Consider the following 18329-nt stretch of genomic DNA (forward strand, 5'->3'; position numbering starts at 1 on the left):
TAAACCTGACTAATTATTACCCCTTTATTATAAACTGGACATGTGATTAGACACTAGAAATGACTGCACAACAACTTTCTCTTATTTTTCTTTGTGTAAGTGTATTAAGGTATCAAAATGAAGGCTGTGCGCTTTTCGTTACACACGCAGTCAGTTACACAATATACGCCCACGTTAAACTCATAAACAACAGTTAGCAGGCGCAGTAGAGAGATAGATTCGCTTTGGTGTCATTGTGCATACATAATTAGCCATGTGCTTGCCATCTGAGGAGATAAACAACCCCAGCACCACAGGACAGTAGATGTAGTTAGAGTAGGCAACTTTCAGTTTATATTAACACATTCTCGCAACATATCTTCTAGGTTACACAAAATATAATATGCAAGTTTTCAGTATTTACTTATCTGGTCATTGGCATGTTTTCTGCTGGACATTTTGACCATTTATATTTTTATCTGCCGGACTTCCGCCCTTTGTAGCGGCCAATGACTGGCAATTACCGGCTAACGGAAACTCAGGTGTAGATAAGGCTGGAGTGGGCCGCCATAGTCCTGGTAATTGATGTACTTAAGATACTTGACTGGGCCAGTAGTTTGTCTGACTGGAAGTAGCTCAGCAACAGTTGCTGTAGAGCAGGGGTGTTCAAACTTTCTCCTCTGAGGGCCACATACAGAAATATCAAAGGATGTTGGGGCCACTTTAATATCCACAAGGTGAGGTATATGACATTGATTAAGTCAGAAGCAGAATAAAGGAGGAGCTGGGGTGGAGGAGGGTTGCAAGAGCAACTTGCAGAGAGAGTGGCAGAGCCTGACCAGGCAAGAGCAGTTTGAATAAGTTTAATAATTTGTAAGTTATTGCATATTATACAGTACTGTGCATGCAGGGCACTAAGGATTCATCACAGGGCCTGATGTGCAACAACCCACGGCTGGAGAGGGAGAGCAGGGCGGTCAGAGTCAAGGTCAAGCTCGATGGCATCTCTTTTGACTGGGCCTTTTCACCACTGATAATACGTCAGGAGACCACCGATGGTTTTCAGGGCCTTGTGACACCGATGGTTTTCAGGGCCTTGTGACACCCACAGCATGACCAGGGGCTTGTGGCAACCCTACTGACCGCAACACTATCCCAAACCCTTCTTACTTGTCACATCCACCCTTTTCTCCACCTTAAAGGTGTGAACGTTTTATTTTTTCAACAGATCATTTTCCCATGCCCCTGGTATTTTGCAAGGACATCTAGAGCACTACTGGGGTTGTGTCGATCCTCCATCCCAACCAACAGTGCCCTCAGGCAGCTTACTCACCACATCTAAACCTTCAGACTTAATTGTCTTAAAATGCCTAAAAGTTCTGTACCACACGCTTACTGTTTTTTTCTGTTTCTGACATCATGATAATGCCTAGCAATAAGCTGCATGAGGGTGCACAATGGTGATCCATCACTGATTCCTCCTTGTTATCGCCATCATAGGGTAGCAGCGAAATTTAACCACATATATAAACACAAAAACACTTTGCTAGCTCAGTATCATTATACCAAGGACATCTGCTGAGAAGCATTAATTTTCTATGGATAGATTTAGTTCCTGCAGCTATCATGTATTAGCTCATATAGTGCTGCTCATCCTGCTTACCTGCATGGCTGATGAAGGAGGCAGGAGTGTTTACAATCTGAAGATTCCAAGTGAAAATGTTAAAAAGAAAAAGGATGTTGATGTAATCATTTCCAAAATTTGCAGCATGAATAAGAATATTCTACTTTGTTGGTGTTTATGTCCTTTTAAAAAGAGACTTCTCTTTCCAATGTCAGATTTTTGTCCCTGCAACGTCCCGAACCTTGATGCTTGTAAACTGGACCAATACAGGCCGATGCCAAAGCTGGGAACTGTTGAGCTCTAATGTGAAAAATGGTTTCATGGCAATTCAAATTTCTTTCACAAATCTGACCTAAAAATATTGAATTTTCCAAATATTAAGTATCTGTTCTTTCAGACTTAGTGAGTTTCTTGTTCAAGACTTGGTTTGAAATTTAACACAAAAAACAAGGTCAGTCCGTAACTTTATCTTTCCAATAACCATGTCATGTGTAGAAATTTATCATAGACCAGCAAATCATGACACAGCAAGACTGTGAATTTAAGAAGTAAGTGGATAAGCGAGGTTTTAAAGGCATAAATGAGGATATTTTTTCTGCCTTGATTCTTGTTTAAAATCTGGTTCTGATAACTGAGCATTTCCATGGGGCCTCAGAGTCACAGCAGGTGTCTTCCTCCTTATTGTGTTTCTGCTCTTTCACTCCTCTTCCCTTCATTCCCCTGAGACGCTGCTGCAGCCTGTGATCGCTGTGAACAGCTGTAACGTGCCAGACCTGTCACTGTGTTTGTGTGCGCACTGAGGGCTTGCACTCACATTCCTGTGGTCAGTAGGGAGCCTGCAAACCCACTGCTGTGCTGCATAACTCCCTGTGCATCATTGTGTTTCTGCGTGTGTAGGCTCTCTCCTCTGCTAGCGAGTAAATGTTTGGATGCGTGAGCAGCAGAAGTGTTTCTTTGTCACAGCTGAACACAACAGCTCTTTATGCTACAGCTGCCAGTGTTTCATTTTTCTGCATTTTGTTCATCTTCTACCATCATGCTTGATCCAGAGCATTGTGAAGTCTGCAAACATGAGGAGAAATATCAGCTCCTCACTACCTCACTCTGCTTTTATTGATTAATGGGATTACCCTGGTACAAAGCATGAAGGTATGCACACGTTTTCAGTGCGAGCCATAAAACTGTCACTCTCTCTGATCAGGAAAGTGTGTTTGTGCACTAGTGTGTATCTTTATGTGTGTGTGTTTGCAGAGCTATTGGCTGGTGAAGGTTGGCAGTCGTGCCCACATGGGTCTGTGCCATCTGGATTGGGTTTTGCACGGTCCGAGCCGAACTGAAGAGGCTTTGTGCACGCTCTGAGCAGTTCCACAATGAACAGAAAAACACACTGTTGAAGGGGGAAATTGTCTGAATTTTTAAAGGAAATCAGAAGTATTGGTGTTTTTCAGGTGTTTGTAGATTAGTCAGCTTGCATTTCAGTCTTTCATTTATGGTACTGACTGTATGTGAGTCTCTGTCTCCTCGTATACCTCTGCAACAAACGCTGACGTATGGTACTGATGATGTACTGTAAATTGTGTTTGAGTATTGGCACTATTCTCGCCTATTTCTCCATCTAAAAAGTTTGCTGCACCCTTTAAACCTATACATTCCTATTGGCTCCATGACCTTTTGTTTTCCTCCCGTACACTACCAGAAACAGAATCTATCTTACATAGCTGTGCAGTTTATAATCTGGATTTTACGGTAATTTAGAGCAGAGACGTGCAGAAGGAAGCTGGCTGGCAGAACAGCATCATGCCATGCCTTCTCCACTGACTGAAGACATAGACTGTATAAAGTGTTGGACAAAGTCTTAAGAGACATCACCCATATGGTTACTTAAACCATCTTTTGAAGCCCATTCACGGCAACTGCCATATTGAAAACCTGTCTCAAACCAACTCTTGGCCACCCTACAAAGAAATGGAGCGGAGGTGGACCGGTCAGGGCGCTTCGTCCAAGCTCTTGTAAATTCTGGACCTGTTGAAGGTGGAAAGGCCATGTCTCCATGTTGAGTCTGTTGGCTTCACTGACAGGCAGCTTTTGCTATGTCCATCTTAGTATACAGGCTATGGTTAATACACTTGTGAACCATTTGCACAGATTAATGAAATAATAATTATTGTTGATTCTGTAAAAAAGCTTTAATTAGGGTTAAGAGACATTGTGATATTTTGGTGATATTTGATGCCAACTTTCATAGTTTGGCCTTTCTTGATACTGGAGACATTTTTGTATTTCAGCTGGTACCCTTTAAGAGTAAACCCAGCACTCCCTCTGGCACATTCACAGTTGTCCCAAGAGTTGTTAAAAGGAGAGCTCTTATTTTGGAATTTTGTAAAGAATCCAGGATATTTCCTGGTAGAATAGAGGAAAGTTTCACTGTCGATTTCTTTTATCTCTGATGAAGGACTAAAGGAATCTGCCTCTGTGTGTCATCTGTTTGACACCAGGCACAGACTGCTCTCTCTTTCTCTCTCAGCAGGTCTCTTCATTAACACTCGTCCAGCTGACAGTCGGTCTCTATGGAGACAGTTTGAGAGGGAAAGGTGTGCTGGGTCATAATAGAGCCTCACTGAGAGGAGTCTGGCCTGAGTTCAACGGTCAAAGACAGGTCAGCTGGTGTTGCCACAGGTCGGCTTGTTCTGTAATTAGCTGGATGATCTGAGCTGCAGCAGATGTGACAAACCACAGAGAGGAGAGTGAGTCGTGGGAAAGAAGAGACAGAGAGATGATGCTCTGCTGCTTTCTGGGAGTCGTCCCCAGAGAGCAAAAGTGACAGAGACTGTGGGAATGTTTGAGGAATACTGCTGCCCTCGGTGCATCCTCCTAAGTACGTTTTCCTTGAGCAACAACAACCTCAACAACTTATTAGCCTATGTCCATTTTCTGAGCTTTGAACAATTGTCTGTTAGTCATCAAGAAGAGGCTTATCAACAACTTTATTTAAAGCAACATTAAGTAACTTGTCCAGCTTAAAATAGTAGTTTCAAAGTCAATAAAATAAAGAATGATGGTTGTCTCTTTTCACTACGATGTAACTTTAGGAGCAACCATGATTCTCCTCAGTTTCATATGCATGAAAAATTTACAAGACAGACTGTATATGTTTATGAGATAAATCCAGGATATAAATTTGTGTCTGTTCAGTAAATCATCAATAATTTCTATACCCCATCCTCCATGTAGACCAGTTCAACTGTGTATTTTGAAGAGCTATCTAAGGATTATTTCACAATCAAGTATGCTTTGGAACTGATGTAGATTCCCTTAGAAAACTTGTTTTCTCAATATTACTGATAAATTTAACTAACTATAAAATAAAAAGTTTTCTTTTGAACACATTTAAGCAAAAAAATAATAATAAGGACAGATGTAAGCATTTTCAACTTGTATTTAATGCTCTTTGTAAGTATCTTTGTCTGTATAATGTTGGTAGAATAAAATTAAGTCATTGTTTCTACTTTTTTAAATGCCTTATATTTTGAATATTTATAAAATTGGCCAAACTAATTGCATGAATGTTTTTGAAGTTATCAAGTGAACACAATGAATACAGCTTTAAAACCTTCATGAGAAAGATGGGGACAAAGAAATAGTGGATATTTTTCTGAGTTAATGGGTTAGGAAAGAGCTTGGTTCATCATGCATGCCATATATAAATGATAAGCTGATAGATGAAAATGAAACTGAACATTGAAAATAACTTAAATGACTCACAACAGCTGCCACCAACTTCACAATCACAGAAATCTGATACAGCGTACTAAATGTTGGCGCTGTGGACGTGTGTGGGAAAAATTCAGCCGTGGGAAGATCATGTTTAATCCTGAACCCCAGGCTAGTGCCGAAGGAAGGTTTTTATTATTCATTAAAAGTAGATAGCAAAAAAGCAAAATGTAAACATGCTCTATAAAAAAAAAAAACAAAAAAAAACAAAAAGGGAGCAAATACCTCAGGAAATTGATTTTAAGTGGATCAAATTCCACAGCAAATGAGCAGTGTAGTAGCTTGGGAATTTCTGGACACTTCTGATTATTATCAGAAAATCAGTGGCACATTAAAAGGTTTAATATCAGTATACAAGCTGATAAAAGGTTTAAAAGAAAGCATAAACAAGCATGGGGTTTAGGCTACTTGAAACTTTTAGATGATGTTTTGTAATGTTCTAAGGGATTTATCTGTCTGCATTCTCAATTTAAATGTAAAAGTTCAAAAGGCAATAAAGCAGATTTCTAATAAATGCAGTTAAAGTAAAATTTTATCCTCCAGAAGGTCCACGGACTGGGTTTATAAAGTTGTATATCCTTTTTCTTTCCTCTAAATGTTGATAATTGCATGATGCAAACCTCAAACATTCTTTAAATTCATGGACAACCCATGAGCAGTTATATAATCCTCTTGAGATGATGCAGCCCATCCGATACGTTCGCAAACTGAGCTGTTTTTTGGGCTCCAAATTCCTCTTCCATCATGGAGAGCCTGAATGAAGAGAAGGAGCGGAAGAGAGGAAGAGGGAGGTATGGAGGCTGGTGGGGGGCGACTGGCTTGAACAAGGAGCTCTTTATAATGATTGACTCTTTACACGGTGACTCATGGTACTTCACAGGCCTGTCTGCAGCCCGAGGAGGCCTGCCCTCGTGTTTGCTGAATGACACAATGTGCTGTCAGAATGTCAGGACGTTGTGTTGACCGCCCTCCAACACCACAACAAGCTGCAGGAAGTTTTCACTTTAAGTTAAAGTAGCAACAACACAGCATGCGGCAAAAAATATTCACTTTGCATGAATACATGTGTCAAAACTATCACTTAAATGCTGTGTTATAAGTAAAAGAGCTGTCCAGAAGTGTTACTTTTCTTAAAGTCTGGAATTATTAAGGGGAAAACTTCCCAGTGTTTTAAATGAAGTTCTTAGGATTTTTGATTCCATGCTTAAGGAGGTAGATAGCTTAGTTTAGGATAGAAATAAGGGGGGAAAAGTACGTTTTTCATTGTGCAAACTGCCAGCAGGCCCTCTTTTGAAGGATAGAAAATAACAATTTTGTTTTCAAATATTTTTAAAAAATCAGAACATTCAAACATAGTACCTATAAAGCATAATGGTTTCATTTGTTGCTGTGATTTCAGCGGTGACAGTGTCTTTATTGTGCCTCCACGCTGGTAATACTCGGGCCTGGAGAATTATTTTCTCATGTTGTTTTTCTGTGCATTTGTCAGTCCATTTGCACAAATGTTCACCTTGATGCATGGATAAATTGATTTGATTTTGGAAATCAAAGGTCGAGAATGTTAGGCCTCATGTTCATCCCTTGCTTTCCAGGTGAATTTATTAAGAACACTGTGAAGGATTTCCTTCAAATTTCACACACATTCATTCCAGCTGAAGGGTTACCCAGTTAGATTTTAGAGGTCAAAGGTCAAGTAATGGCACTTACATACATCCCTTGCTGCTAAACAGGATATCTCAGGAATGCTTATTTTTTGTTTAACTTGTCACAAATGTAGACCATTCCAAAGGCATACACATACAGAACTTGCATTTATCTCATCCATATTTCTGCATATTCTCTGGAAGTTAACAAATATGGACCAAATGGTGCAATACAACCCATAATTGTTGGGGCAGTGTTGCACAGTGTAGCCAATGGTGCAAGCCAGAGCAGCAAAACACAACAGAGAGGAATAATTTTAAAGAATTGCTGAAGTTTTCTTTAACTTTCTGGGGAAATATCTCAAATTATGGTTTAAAAAGACATCCTTGATTTTAAATAATAATGACAAATAACTACAAAACAATCACTGCAAACGAACAACCATTTTGAGGTATCATCTCAGAGCTGTAATAATAATGAAGATTAGACTTCTTCTTTCTTTTTTAACAAAAGTTATATTTAGATTGGGCTGCCTTCGGACAGAAAATTTAAGATTGTAAAATTTAAGAATTAAATCCTCAGAAAAGCTGATATTTGATGGCAAAACATGTTCAAATCTTATCAGAAATAGCACTTAAGAGGGCCAAAACCACTCTGAAGGAAGATACTAAATATGGGGACATGAGATTAGACTGTGGAAGTAGAGGGTACTAGACCTGATATTTGCAACAATTTACATTTTTCTTATTGGTCGCAAATCATCTTACTGCCAGGTATCAGTCCATTGCTTATGTAAACTGCCTCACTTGTAAAAATAACAGTTCCTGTTCATGCATATGGTTCTATAATCCAAGCAAAGATGTGATTCAACCTATGCAAACAGCAGTTAGTGATGATATGTTGGCAGTTACTACAGTTTATGGTCTACTGTCACATCCTGGGATTTTCTATCATTAAATCTGGTTTCACCTTGACAAACTGTTCAGTTAAGAGGATTATCTTTGTTTGTCTTTGACAGATTCCCGGAGTTTCCTGGACAGTATGAACCACGCCGGCGGCCCCGCAGAGGGGGAGCTCTTCAGGTCGGACGTGTCAGTCACTCCCGCTTCCTGTCAGAGGATCTTTGGCTCCATGTGCTCCATGTCGTCGGACAGCCCCCTCCCACACACAGACAGGTAAAGACAACACCTGTCTTTGGGAGGGTTTGAGAAAATGTCACACTTAGGTCATTGTCCACTCTTTTTATAACATTTCTTTCAATTTACGTAGATAAATTCCTCAGGACATATCCTTTGTTGCAGTCCTTCAGCAGTGTGTCATGAATGCAATAATAATGATGAAAACATTGTTATGAAGTTATAGATACATATTTTTGTAAATATTTCAAACCTAAATTCATTTTATATGGCCAGCAGGGAGTGACTCCACTGGTTTCAAAAGGCTAGTTGTGTAAAGACAGATGAGATGATCTTGGATCTCAGCTATTTATTCGTCTTTACTCTGTAAATTGTGGTTCCATCTAGAGACTTTATTAGAGGGTTTGCTACCTGTAATTGAAGATCTCCATAGTCACCTCAGGATAGAGATGCAACAAACTGTTGCATCATCTTGCCTTTTTATATCTTTAAAGCAATATGAAAAAACATATAGAAAATACAAAATGCATTTCCCGAAAAATCAAAGTTTTTGCTTTTTTTGAAAATAAAGGTACTTCTACTAAGTGCAACTGTGGTGCTTTTTAAAATTAAAGGCCTTTGGGCATTTTTGCAAACCCTTCAATTACTCTTTATAAAGAAATAAATGCAGCTTTTTAATGCAATTATGTAATTGTCTGTCATTGCAACTAAAATTGCAATTAGATTAATTGTGCAGCACTAATGCACATACTTAAAGGTCACATATTTTACACCTTTAAACTGTGTTTATATTGGGCTGTTTGTTGCTGAAGAAACACTCCAGCATTGGATTTTTGCATGTCTCAAAAAAACAACCTCTCTTTTGGCCCTGTGAGCTGTTTCTGTAGCTTTAAATGTTAATGAGCTGTCTGACTCCGCCCCTCTCAAGAATGCAGCTTAATTGCTCTCCTGATCCTGCCAGCTGAGAGGAGGCTCAGGAGATGAGGGCTGAACTTTCTTCCAAGCGGGGAGGGCCAACTGAACCTGGGGGTGGGGCTAACTCCCCATATGACGTTATGAGGGGAAAATCTGAGAATGGCTTGTTTCAGCACACATTTTCTGAAAGGTGGAGAAAAAGAGGGGGGAGAGAATGGATTCTTCTGATTCTTGGGGGTATTGTGGACAGACCAGGGGACATATTATGTAATAAAAGCCTGAAAAAGTTATTTTTGCATTTATGTGACTTTTAATTGCAGTCACTTAGCCATATTTAAATATTACTCCCTGATAATGCTTTGTCTGAACAACTCCATAAACTGTCTGTCCATCCTTTTTTCTGCTTTTTCTTCAAAAAAATAAAAAATAAGAAGGCTAGCCAAATTACAGGTCTCAAGGCTTCAAAATGGGGGGTTTACAGGACAACAGGTGACATCACAGTGGCTGCGTCCACTTCCTATTAAAAGTCTCGAGCTTTGGTCGCTCTAATGGAGGCACACTATGTCGGTCTTGTGTAATCATGGAAAGAAGCTTTAGTCCAAATTAGAGGAACAGCAATGGCACATGTGTTCAATCAGAATAAACTCATTACAAAGCTAGTCTGGATAAGAACATATTTTCTGTAAAGACAAGCTTTCAGTGCGGTCCTTTTTCTCTTCTTTTAATAAAGGAATGCCAAGATCTGATACAAACTGCTGCTGTACTTAGCTAAATCTTAGTTAATCACAACATCACCACTTGTTGGTCTTGTCTAATTATGGGACCAAGCTTTAGTCCAAATTAGAGGGACAGCAGTAGCACAAGTGTTCAGTCTGTTGATTACAAGTCTGTTTCTGCTGCTTCTTTACTTTAAACTAAAGCTTTTCTGAATACACATTTTACAGCAACCTTTTAACTGCCTTCTACAAAATACCCAAACAAATACAATATTGATCATTCTACATTATTAGATAGTTCCCAAGAAGGCTTACTCCCTTATGAACTGCATTCTTTCCAACATTCTTCCACTCATTCAGAAAGAAACCCCAAAGCCAGAGAGCCTCTTTGACTTCAGCATCCTGGACAAATGCCCAGTTTGCCCTTAAAGGTTAAAACCTCCAGGGAAAAGGAAATTGTTTTATTGCAGTAATCAGGAATCTTAAGAAGTTGTGCAGCTCTGACTGTAAATATTGGATAATAATGAAGTTGTAGTTGCTTGGATGCTTCTTTGGCATCATTTCATCCTCTTATCCTCCCTTTTCTCTCCCTCAGCTCCACTCCTCCTCCTGTGTGGCACGACCGCTCTCCAAACTCCCTGAACTCCTCTTACCCCTCCCAGCCCTCCCCTCCTCTCTCACTCAGCACCCCTAATGCTCACAGCTCTCCCAGGGGGGCTCTGAGGGGCCTGAGTGGAGGTTCAGGGGTCCACAGGGAGACTGACAGTACAGATTTGTCCTCGTTGTTGATGCTGGGGAACGGTGGCCTGGAGCACAGCCTGCTGGAGGCCGTGGAGGGCCTCGGGAGCCTGAACCTCAGTGGAGACGTGGGCCTCCCTCCACTGCTGCCTGAGAAGAGAAGAGGAGGTGAAGGAGGGGAGCTCGGCTCACGATCCCCTTCCATGAGCGGGTTTTCCAGCCCTCACAGCGGCAGCAGCCTCAGCATCCCGTTCTCTTCGCCCATGACTCCTGACCCCCTTAGAGGAGTCAGTGGGGCCCCGTCACCTGGATTAGGTACACTGACCAGGATAAAACTGGTTGTACTTTAAATTGATGGAAATATTATAAAGGAATCGGCTGAAGCTAGTAGTTTATCTTGCATATCTTCTATTTTCTCTCTTAGTTTAAAGAGTTTTCTAGTTTAAACTCAAATGTTCTTATTCACCACACAAATCCTAGTTTCTTAAAAGGCTGATGGGTGGATTCACAATATCCCAGAAGGTCCCAGAAGATACAACTGAGTCTTTGTGCATGAATTTAAGTATTTAGATTTTAGTTATTGAGTGTAATAATCCTTTAAAAGTTCTCTACTTTATTTTTTCTTTCTATATTTAAACTTTTGGGCCTTAGCCAGCTCTGACCCTAATGTAGAGTCTTAATGTATTTCTTGCAGACTTTGGCAGTAAGCAGGACACTGTGAAGTTTGTTCAGGACACTTCCAAGTTCTGGTACAAGCCCGACATCTCCAGAGAGCAGGGTAAATATTGGTGTTGGACCATTGAGCGGACGCTTCAGAGCAGATAATACGGCCTTTTACAAACGTTTGCTCCTCTTACAGCATGAACATGAAAATTCTAACTTTAGCCTCTCTGTGTTTTCTCTCTCTGCAGCCATCACGGTGCTGAAGGACAAAGAGCCGGGCTCGTTCATAGTCAGAGACAGTCATTCTTTTAGGGGGGCATACGGACTCGCCATGAAGGTGGCCACGCCTCCTCCGTCTGTGGTACAACAGAGTAAGAAAGGTGAGCACAGAAGCTAGAATTCTGGGTATTCTAGTCTAACAAAAATATATGCCCCTGGCCTGTCCACAATCCCCTCAATATATGTCCTCTTTCTTATACAAGCCCCAATTCCAAAGAATTATTCTTATCATTCTATATTCAACTGAATACAGTACGAAGATAAGCTATTTAATAATTAAGCTCTTTTGGGAAATATATACACATTTCAATTTGATGCTGGTATCAAAACTCTAAATAAGTTGGGACAGGAGCTTGTTTACTATTGTTTTCCATCACTTTTTCTTCTAACACTGTAAGACACTCATTCCTGAAGTACGGAAATCGGGATTCTTTCCCATTTTTGCCTGCCGAGGTCCCCCAATCTTTTACTGTGAAGACCTGCTGTTGTGACTCATGCAGAATATGGTCCGGCTAAAATAAGCAGGGATGTTTCTGAAATGACAATGCCTTGATAGAGGTATATGTTGCTCCAAAACCTGTATGTACCTCTCAGTGTTAACACTGCCTTTGCAGATGTGTAAGTAACCCCTGCCATTGGCACCAATACACCACTGCTCCATCACAGATGTTGGCTTTTGAACTTTGCATCCCCTTGAGCACAGACCTCTGTTTTCAAGAACATCTTTAAATGTGGACTCGTCAGCCCACAACACACTTTCCTACTTTAGGTCAGTCCATTTCAGGTGAGCTCAGGTCCAGAGAAGTGGGCGGGACTTCTGGATGTTGTTGATACATGGCTTTGGGTTTGCATGGTACAGTCTTAAATTACATTTATAGATGCAGCAACACACTGTGTTGAGTGACTGTGGTTTTCTGACTTATTCCTGTTGTAATATCATCACAGAATGATTTCAGTTTTTAAATGCGGTGCCACATGAGGGGTCAAAGGTCATGACCTTCAATGTTGGTTGTCAACCCTGCCTCTTTCCATGCAGAGATTTCTCCAGATTCTGTGGATCTGTTGATCATATTATGGACAGTGGATGGTGAAATCTCTGAAATCCTTTCAGTGGCATCTGAGTCCTTCTGGAGTGCTTCTTTTACTGTATACCCTACCATGATACTGTCACCTGTTATAAATTAACCTACTTACCTGTGGAATGTTCCAGGTATTTTTTAAGCATTTAAAAACTTTCCCAGTCCTTTCTTGCCCCTGCTCCAACTTTTTTGGGAAAATGATGCAGGCATCAAGCTCATACAGTGTGTATATTTCAAAAAAAGAAGAAGTAAAACAATGAAATTCGTCAGTTCAGGCATTGAATATCTTTGTGCTGTTTTCAATGGAATACCGGTCGGCAAGGATTTGGAAATCAGTTTCGATTTGGGTTTTGTATTTATAGACTTTTCTCATGATAGTCAGAAATACACTAATGTTTTCCGTGTTTGTGCTGTAGGAGATCTATCCAACGAGCTGGTGAGGCACTTCCTGATCGAGTGCACGCAGAAAGGAGTTCGTCTGAAGGGCTGCCCTAACGAGCCGTACTTTGGTGAGAAAACTGCATCTTTACTGAGATCATGACTCACATTTGGTGCATGTGTGTATCTTGGAGTTAGAGGGAATAAGTGGGGTGAAATCATGCAGCAGATCTTAATATTTTAAAACTGACGTAGCTCATGTGCAGAGTTCTTTGTCAGCACAAAGCCAGTAAACATTGAGTTAAGATGACCTTTTTTAGGGGCTGTCTTCACAAATGTAATTCAGTCCAGTGGGCAGTTGGCATCTGTTTATAGTCCATGAGTCAATCAGTGTTTACCAAGTGAGGTTATTAGTTCAGTATACAGGACTATAATATGTGCTGTTTGCTGCTCCCTGCTGGTCTGTATGAAGAGGTGCAGCTTGCTCAGTTGTCTGGGTAGTGTTGCTGTGTTAAAAAAAGGTTAATGACAAATGTTTTTATTTTATTTTCCTCTTAGGAAGTCTCACAGCTCTGGTGTGTCAGCACTCCATCACTCCTCTGGCTCTGCCCTGTAAACTCATCCTGCCTGACAGAGGTAAAATCAGCATGTAGATGTGGTTTAATTGTAACATCAAGGAGCTTCAGTAGTTACTGTACAGGCTTCAAATGTCAAATTTAAACATAAAGAAGTGCAAATTTATCTGTAGCTTCAATACAGTCTAAAAAAACATTCTGAAATATACTCATCTCTGGATCAACTGACTTCATATCACCGCTTTGAACTTGAATATTGTATGAGTCTGTTTCTGTTTATGCATACTGTGCTGCATGGGGCTAATTTACAGCTGTTGGATGCTTTAAAGCAGCAGTAATTATCAAAAAGGTGGAAAATCTAAGACCAAAACACACTAATATAAATGATCCAAGTCCTGACACTAAAGATGATTTAAGAAATGTAGAAGATCTTTAATTAATACGACTAGAAACTCTAAAAATAGACCAGCAGTTATGGTTTTGCACCTTCTTCGGGGTATTCAGGGCTCTACGCCCTTAATTTTACGTAATGCACAGACAGCGATATAATAATGCCATAGTTTTTCTCATAAGGACTCTTTGAAGTATAACTTTGATTTTTGACCCATAATTTGAAGGCCATTTTGTATATCATTATGATTCAATGTCACACTGAAAGTTTTCAATCTAATACATCCTCAGTGTCGTTGATAATTTAAAAATATTCCTTCAATTTAAATTCCATTTATTTCTTTATGTGAACCTACATGCTTGCATCCCTGCCATTAAAGTAAAGTCTGGTGTGTTTTATAAAGCGTCCTAGGGTTTCTGGAAAGGCACTATATAAATCCAAGATATTATTAATATTATAATTACTAAAGTATGATATGAATGCAGCTGGACAGAGTATGTTTGCAGTTTTAATTTCTCTTTATCTGTGAACTCTTTGTGTTTTTGTGTTTGTAGACCCGGTTGAGGAGCTGACCGACTCGTCCGCACAGACGCAGACAAACTCAGCAGCAGAACTCCTCAAACAAGGAGCAGGTACACAACAGACTATAAGTATATAAACATGTTTAAACATAAATAAATAATAAAAAACTTGTTTAAGGGAATTCATTCAATTCATGCAAAGTTAAATGATCATTTCATGGTGAGCTGTTTTTTCATGTGGCGCTTGTTTGTGCATTTTTGTGCAGCGTGTAACGTGTGGTACCTCGGCTCCGTGGCTCTGGAGTCTCTGACGGGACACCAGGCGGTGCAGAAGGCCACCACAGTGACCCTCTCCATGGACCCCCCGCCCGCCTCCACCGTTGTCCACTTCAAAGTGTCGGCTCAGGGGATCACACTGACGGACAACCAGAGGAAGTGAGTGTTCAAACACACTCAGATATACTTGTATTTGATTCATTTTAGTTCAGTTTTGGTGTACACTGTGGTTCTTTACTTCTCTCTTCAACCTTTCAGATAAGAATACTGTACTTTAAATTCAGTTTCTTTTTTGCACAACTAGATACATCGTAAAAAAACATGTTTACAAAACCACAACATGATCTTAAAGCTTGAAGCAGCTCTACTATCCTAAAAACATGAATTATGGAGTTTAGATATTCTCATATTTTTTAAAAATGTGTTGTTTCTAAACTAAAGCAGTTTTACCATCTGTAGCTCATTGTTATTTTTATCATGCAGATTTTGCAGCAGTTTGACTCTAATCTTTGAAAACAATAAAGAAATGGCCAAGCTGCATAAGTTGCAAAAACTCCAATTTGATGATGAAAATGTTGCTTTCTAACAATCACTTACTATCAAATAAGCCTTACATTTCAAGAAACAATGTGTTTTAAGGGTAAAAAATAGGTAGGATTTTAAATGTCTCACTTCTACTTCATATGGTAACTCCTGAGTGAATGAACTGATTTAAACTGGTATAAAGGTGACTGTGTGTGTTTGTGTCTGCAGGTTGTTCTTCAGGAGGCACTACGCTGTCAACACTGTCATCTTCTGTGCTCTGGACCCACAGGGCAGAAAGTGAGTACTGCTTTAGGTTAACTGCATCAGTTATATGGTACTCATCCATGTTTGATGGTTGAAGAAAGAAGGTTTTGCTTTGTCTGTTGATGCGCTTTGTAAACATCTATTGAAATTATCCTATATAAATTTGTCTTGTTATTTTTATTTTTAATTTATTCATAATGTCTGTTTACCTTGGAGTGATGTGTATATTTGATTTCTAATAAAAGTGTGCTGTTATTTTCTCCAAACAGGTGGACAAGAGACAGTGGATCTACAGCAAAGTAAGTCCTGTTCTATTTGCTGTATGTCTCATCTTTATTCTCCCTCCCCAGTCTGCTCTTATGGAAGATTGTCTTCATTTCTTTTCAAGAAGTAGAAAAGTTTGATTCCATTAGCTACTCAGTGCTGCCCCCCATATCATCTAATCATTTGTTAAAGACCCTGTAAAGTGAAAATACATCTGTATCTAGGTTTGTTGTATGACAGGCCACTGTGTTATGAACCCCAGGTTAAATTTAGGTCAACTAAAACATCTCCAAATGTATAAAATTAAGCTTCAAAATGATGAAAAATGGACAGTAAAATCTGTGTCTGCGTGTCTGTTGAATGAGTGAATAAAATTTAACTTTGTATATGCACTTGATTTAAGAGAAAATAAATGTCAGAATAATAACTAATAATGAAAGTCATATATTGTATCTTTTATTGAATTATATGAATTATATCTTAGTTGTTAAATTGAAAGTATCTGACATTTTATAGCAATGTGTCTCTTTTGCGTGCAGAATAAAATTAGAATGGTCCTCTTGGCTGCCATAGCTGCTCATCCCTGTTTTAAAGGATTGCAGATAGAAGTAAAAATAACATTAGATACAGCAAAAGCCCCCTAATATATTAACAGGAAATATGAATCTATCTTAGAATCAAAAACTAATCCGAACCACTCAGGCTGTTTGATGATGAGAGGTACAAAAGTTCAGCTTCTAGGATCTCAAGAGACAGATTTTGTGTTGTTAAAGCATCCTTTAACTTAGTTTTGGTTCAAAATTCAAATGTAAAATTGCCCTTCAGGCAGTTTAAAAGGTGGATGAAAAACAAATGCACTTTAAAGTGGGATATCAGATATTTCACAAAATTTTTTTTTCCAAAGGAGAAAAACTGCAGAAAGTCTACTATACAAAGGACACTGAACATCTAAATGACAGTACAATAATTTAAAGTCAGTAAAGTCTTTATATTCTTCTGTAAATATTCACATTTGTCTCTCAATGCTTTTTTTTCTCTGTTAGGATCTTTGGATTTGTAGCCAGGAAATCCCAAAGTGAGACTGACAACATGTGCCATCTGTTTGCCGAACACGACCCTGAGCAGCCGGCGAGTGCCATCGTCAACTTTGTCTCAAAAGTCATGATCGGGTCGCATAAGAAGTGAGGAGAGAGAGACTCACTACAGAGTGGAAAAACACAGACTGAGGAGCTACAAGAACAACCAAAACTACCGACCCAAACACTCCTGAACCTCCATCCTTTTCTTGCTCCATCCTGCAGAAGAAACTCTCTTTTTTTTTAACTGACTGCACTGCAGGATGCTGCCACTAGATGGAGCCAAGACCGTCATGAATAAAGTCAAACTCACTCCCAGGAGGATTCAAGAACTTAAAGGTTCATCCTTGGACATCTTTGTAAAAAATGTAAAAAATCATACGTGTCCTTTCCCTGAAGATTCAGTATAAATTTATGTTTTGTCAAATTTTGACGACTTTTATTGTTAAGCATTACACTGACCTTATTCATCTATGGCCATCAACCCTGGCTAATATAGCACATTTCCTTCTGATAAACTTGCAAATACTTTGACAAAAACATATATGTTTAAGTATATATATGGCTCTGAAACATTCTATTTGAGGTAAAAATGTAAATCAACAACTTTGTGCGATCCAGGATCCTTTTTCAAACTTGTTATAACAAATACCAACCGTGCTGTCATGACAAAGCCGAGTTGTGGTCGCCTTGTACTTAAGATGGATTTATTGCGTTGTGTTTATAGTATTTATCCCTTTTTACAGATGTGTATAAGTCATTTTTTTTCATGTCATATATTTTTGTATATTAACACAAACTGTACATGAAGATTAAAGGCAGTGTACCTCTGAATTTACTCTATTTTACTTTATGTGTAGAGAATGATATGTTTTACCACAGTGCAGAAGCAGATTGTTTTTACTTGTTCTGTTGCATATCCATCCATCTATTATCTTTTCCACTTGTCCCGTTCATGGTTGCAGCAGGCTCGAGCCGATCTTGGCAGCCATTGGATGAAAGGCTGGATACATCCTCGACCGGTCGCCTGTCAATCACAGGGCTGCTGAGGCAGGTAGTCACATCCATGAACAGTATAGTCACCAATTAACCTAACGAGCATGTCTTTGGTCTATGGGAGGAGCCAATGCATGCACAAGGAGAACAAGCTCCACTCTGAAAAGTCCCATCCAATTGGACCTCAAACCGAGAGCCTTCTGGCTGAAAGACGACAGCTTTGTGCACCACCATGCTCCTGATGCTTATACAAATATCAGTGTATTTCTTTCACTGTATTGCATTGATACAAATTAGCCTCTCTGCCTCTATCACACATGTAAGGATGCACAGTATTATGAGCATGATATTGGTATCAGCAACATATAACAATTTATGGCAAAATTTATATCTGATATATCAGCTGTTGATACCAGCCTATATTGGCTGTAAATATTAGCCATATGCATAAAAAAGTTTGTGTTGCTTTAAGCTGGACAAACCGGCTGAAGTCTCTTTGTCTTTGTTCGTTGCCATTCC

General features: G+C 39.4%; 1 protein-coding gene across 2 annotated transcripts in view; it reads left to right on the forward strand.

Moving 5' to 3' along the window:
* The window catches only part of si:ch211-191a24.3 (tensin-3), an 85155-nt gene extending 67529 nt beyond the window's left edge, over positions 1-17626 (forward strand). For both annotated transcript variants that reach the window (XM_041791863.1, XM_041791864.1), the window contains exons 17-27: positions 8037-8193; positions 10381-10838; positions 11218-11301; positions 11435-11566; positions 12961-13053; positions 13481-13558; positions 14443-14520; positions 14676-14844; positions 15439-15507; positions 15744-15773; positions 16782-17626. In XM_041791863.1, coding sequence (XP_041647797.1) covers positions 8037-8193; positions 10381-10838; positions 11218-11301; positions 11435-11566; positions 12961-13053; positions 13481-13558; positions 14443-14520; positions 14676-14844; positions 15439-15507; positions 15744-15773; positions 16782-16923 — 1490 coding nt within the window. In that variant the 3' untranslated portion in view covers positions 16924-17626. The remainder of the gene's footprint in view (positions 1-8036; positions 8194-10380; positions 10839-11217; positions 11302-11434; positions 11567-12960; positions 13054-13480; positions 13559-14442; positions 14521-14675; positions 14845-15438; positions 15508-15743; positions 15774-16781) is intronic.
* The last annotated feature ends 703 nt before the right edge of the window (positions 17627-18329 follow it).

This window comes from Cheilinus undulatus, linkage group 7, assembly GCF_018320785.1.
Source record: "Cheilinus undulatus linkage group 7, ASM1832078v1, whole genome shotgun sequence".
Lineage (NCBI taxonomy): Eukaryota > Metazoa > Chordata > Actinopteri > Labriformes > Labridae > Cheilinus > Cheilinus undulatus.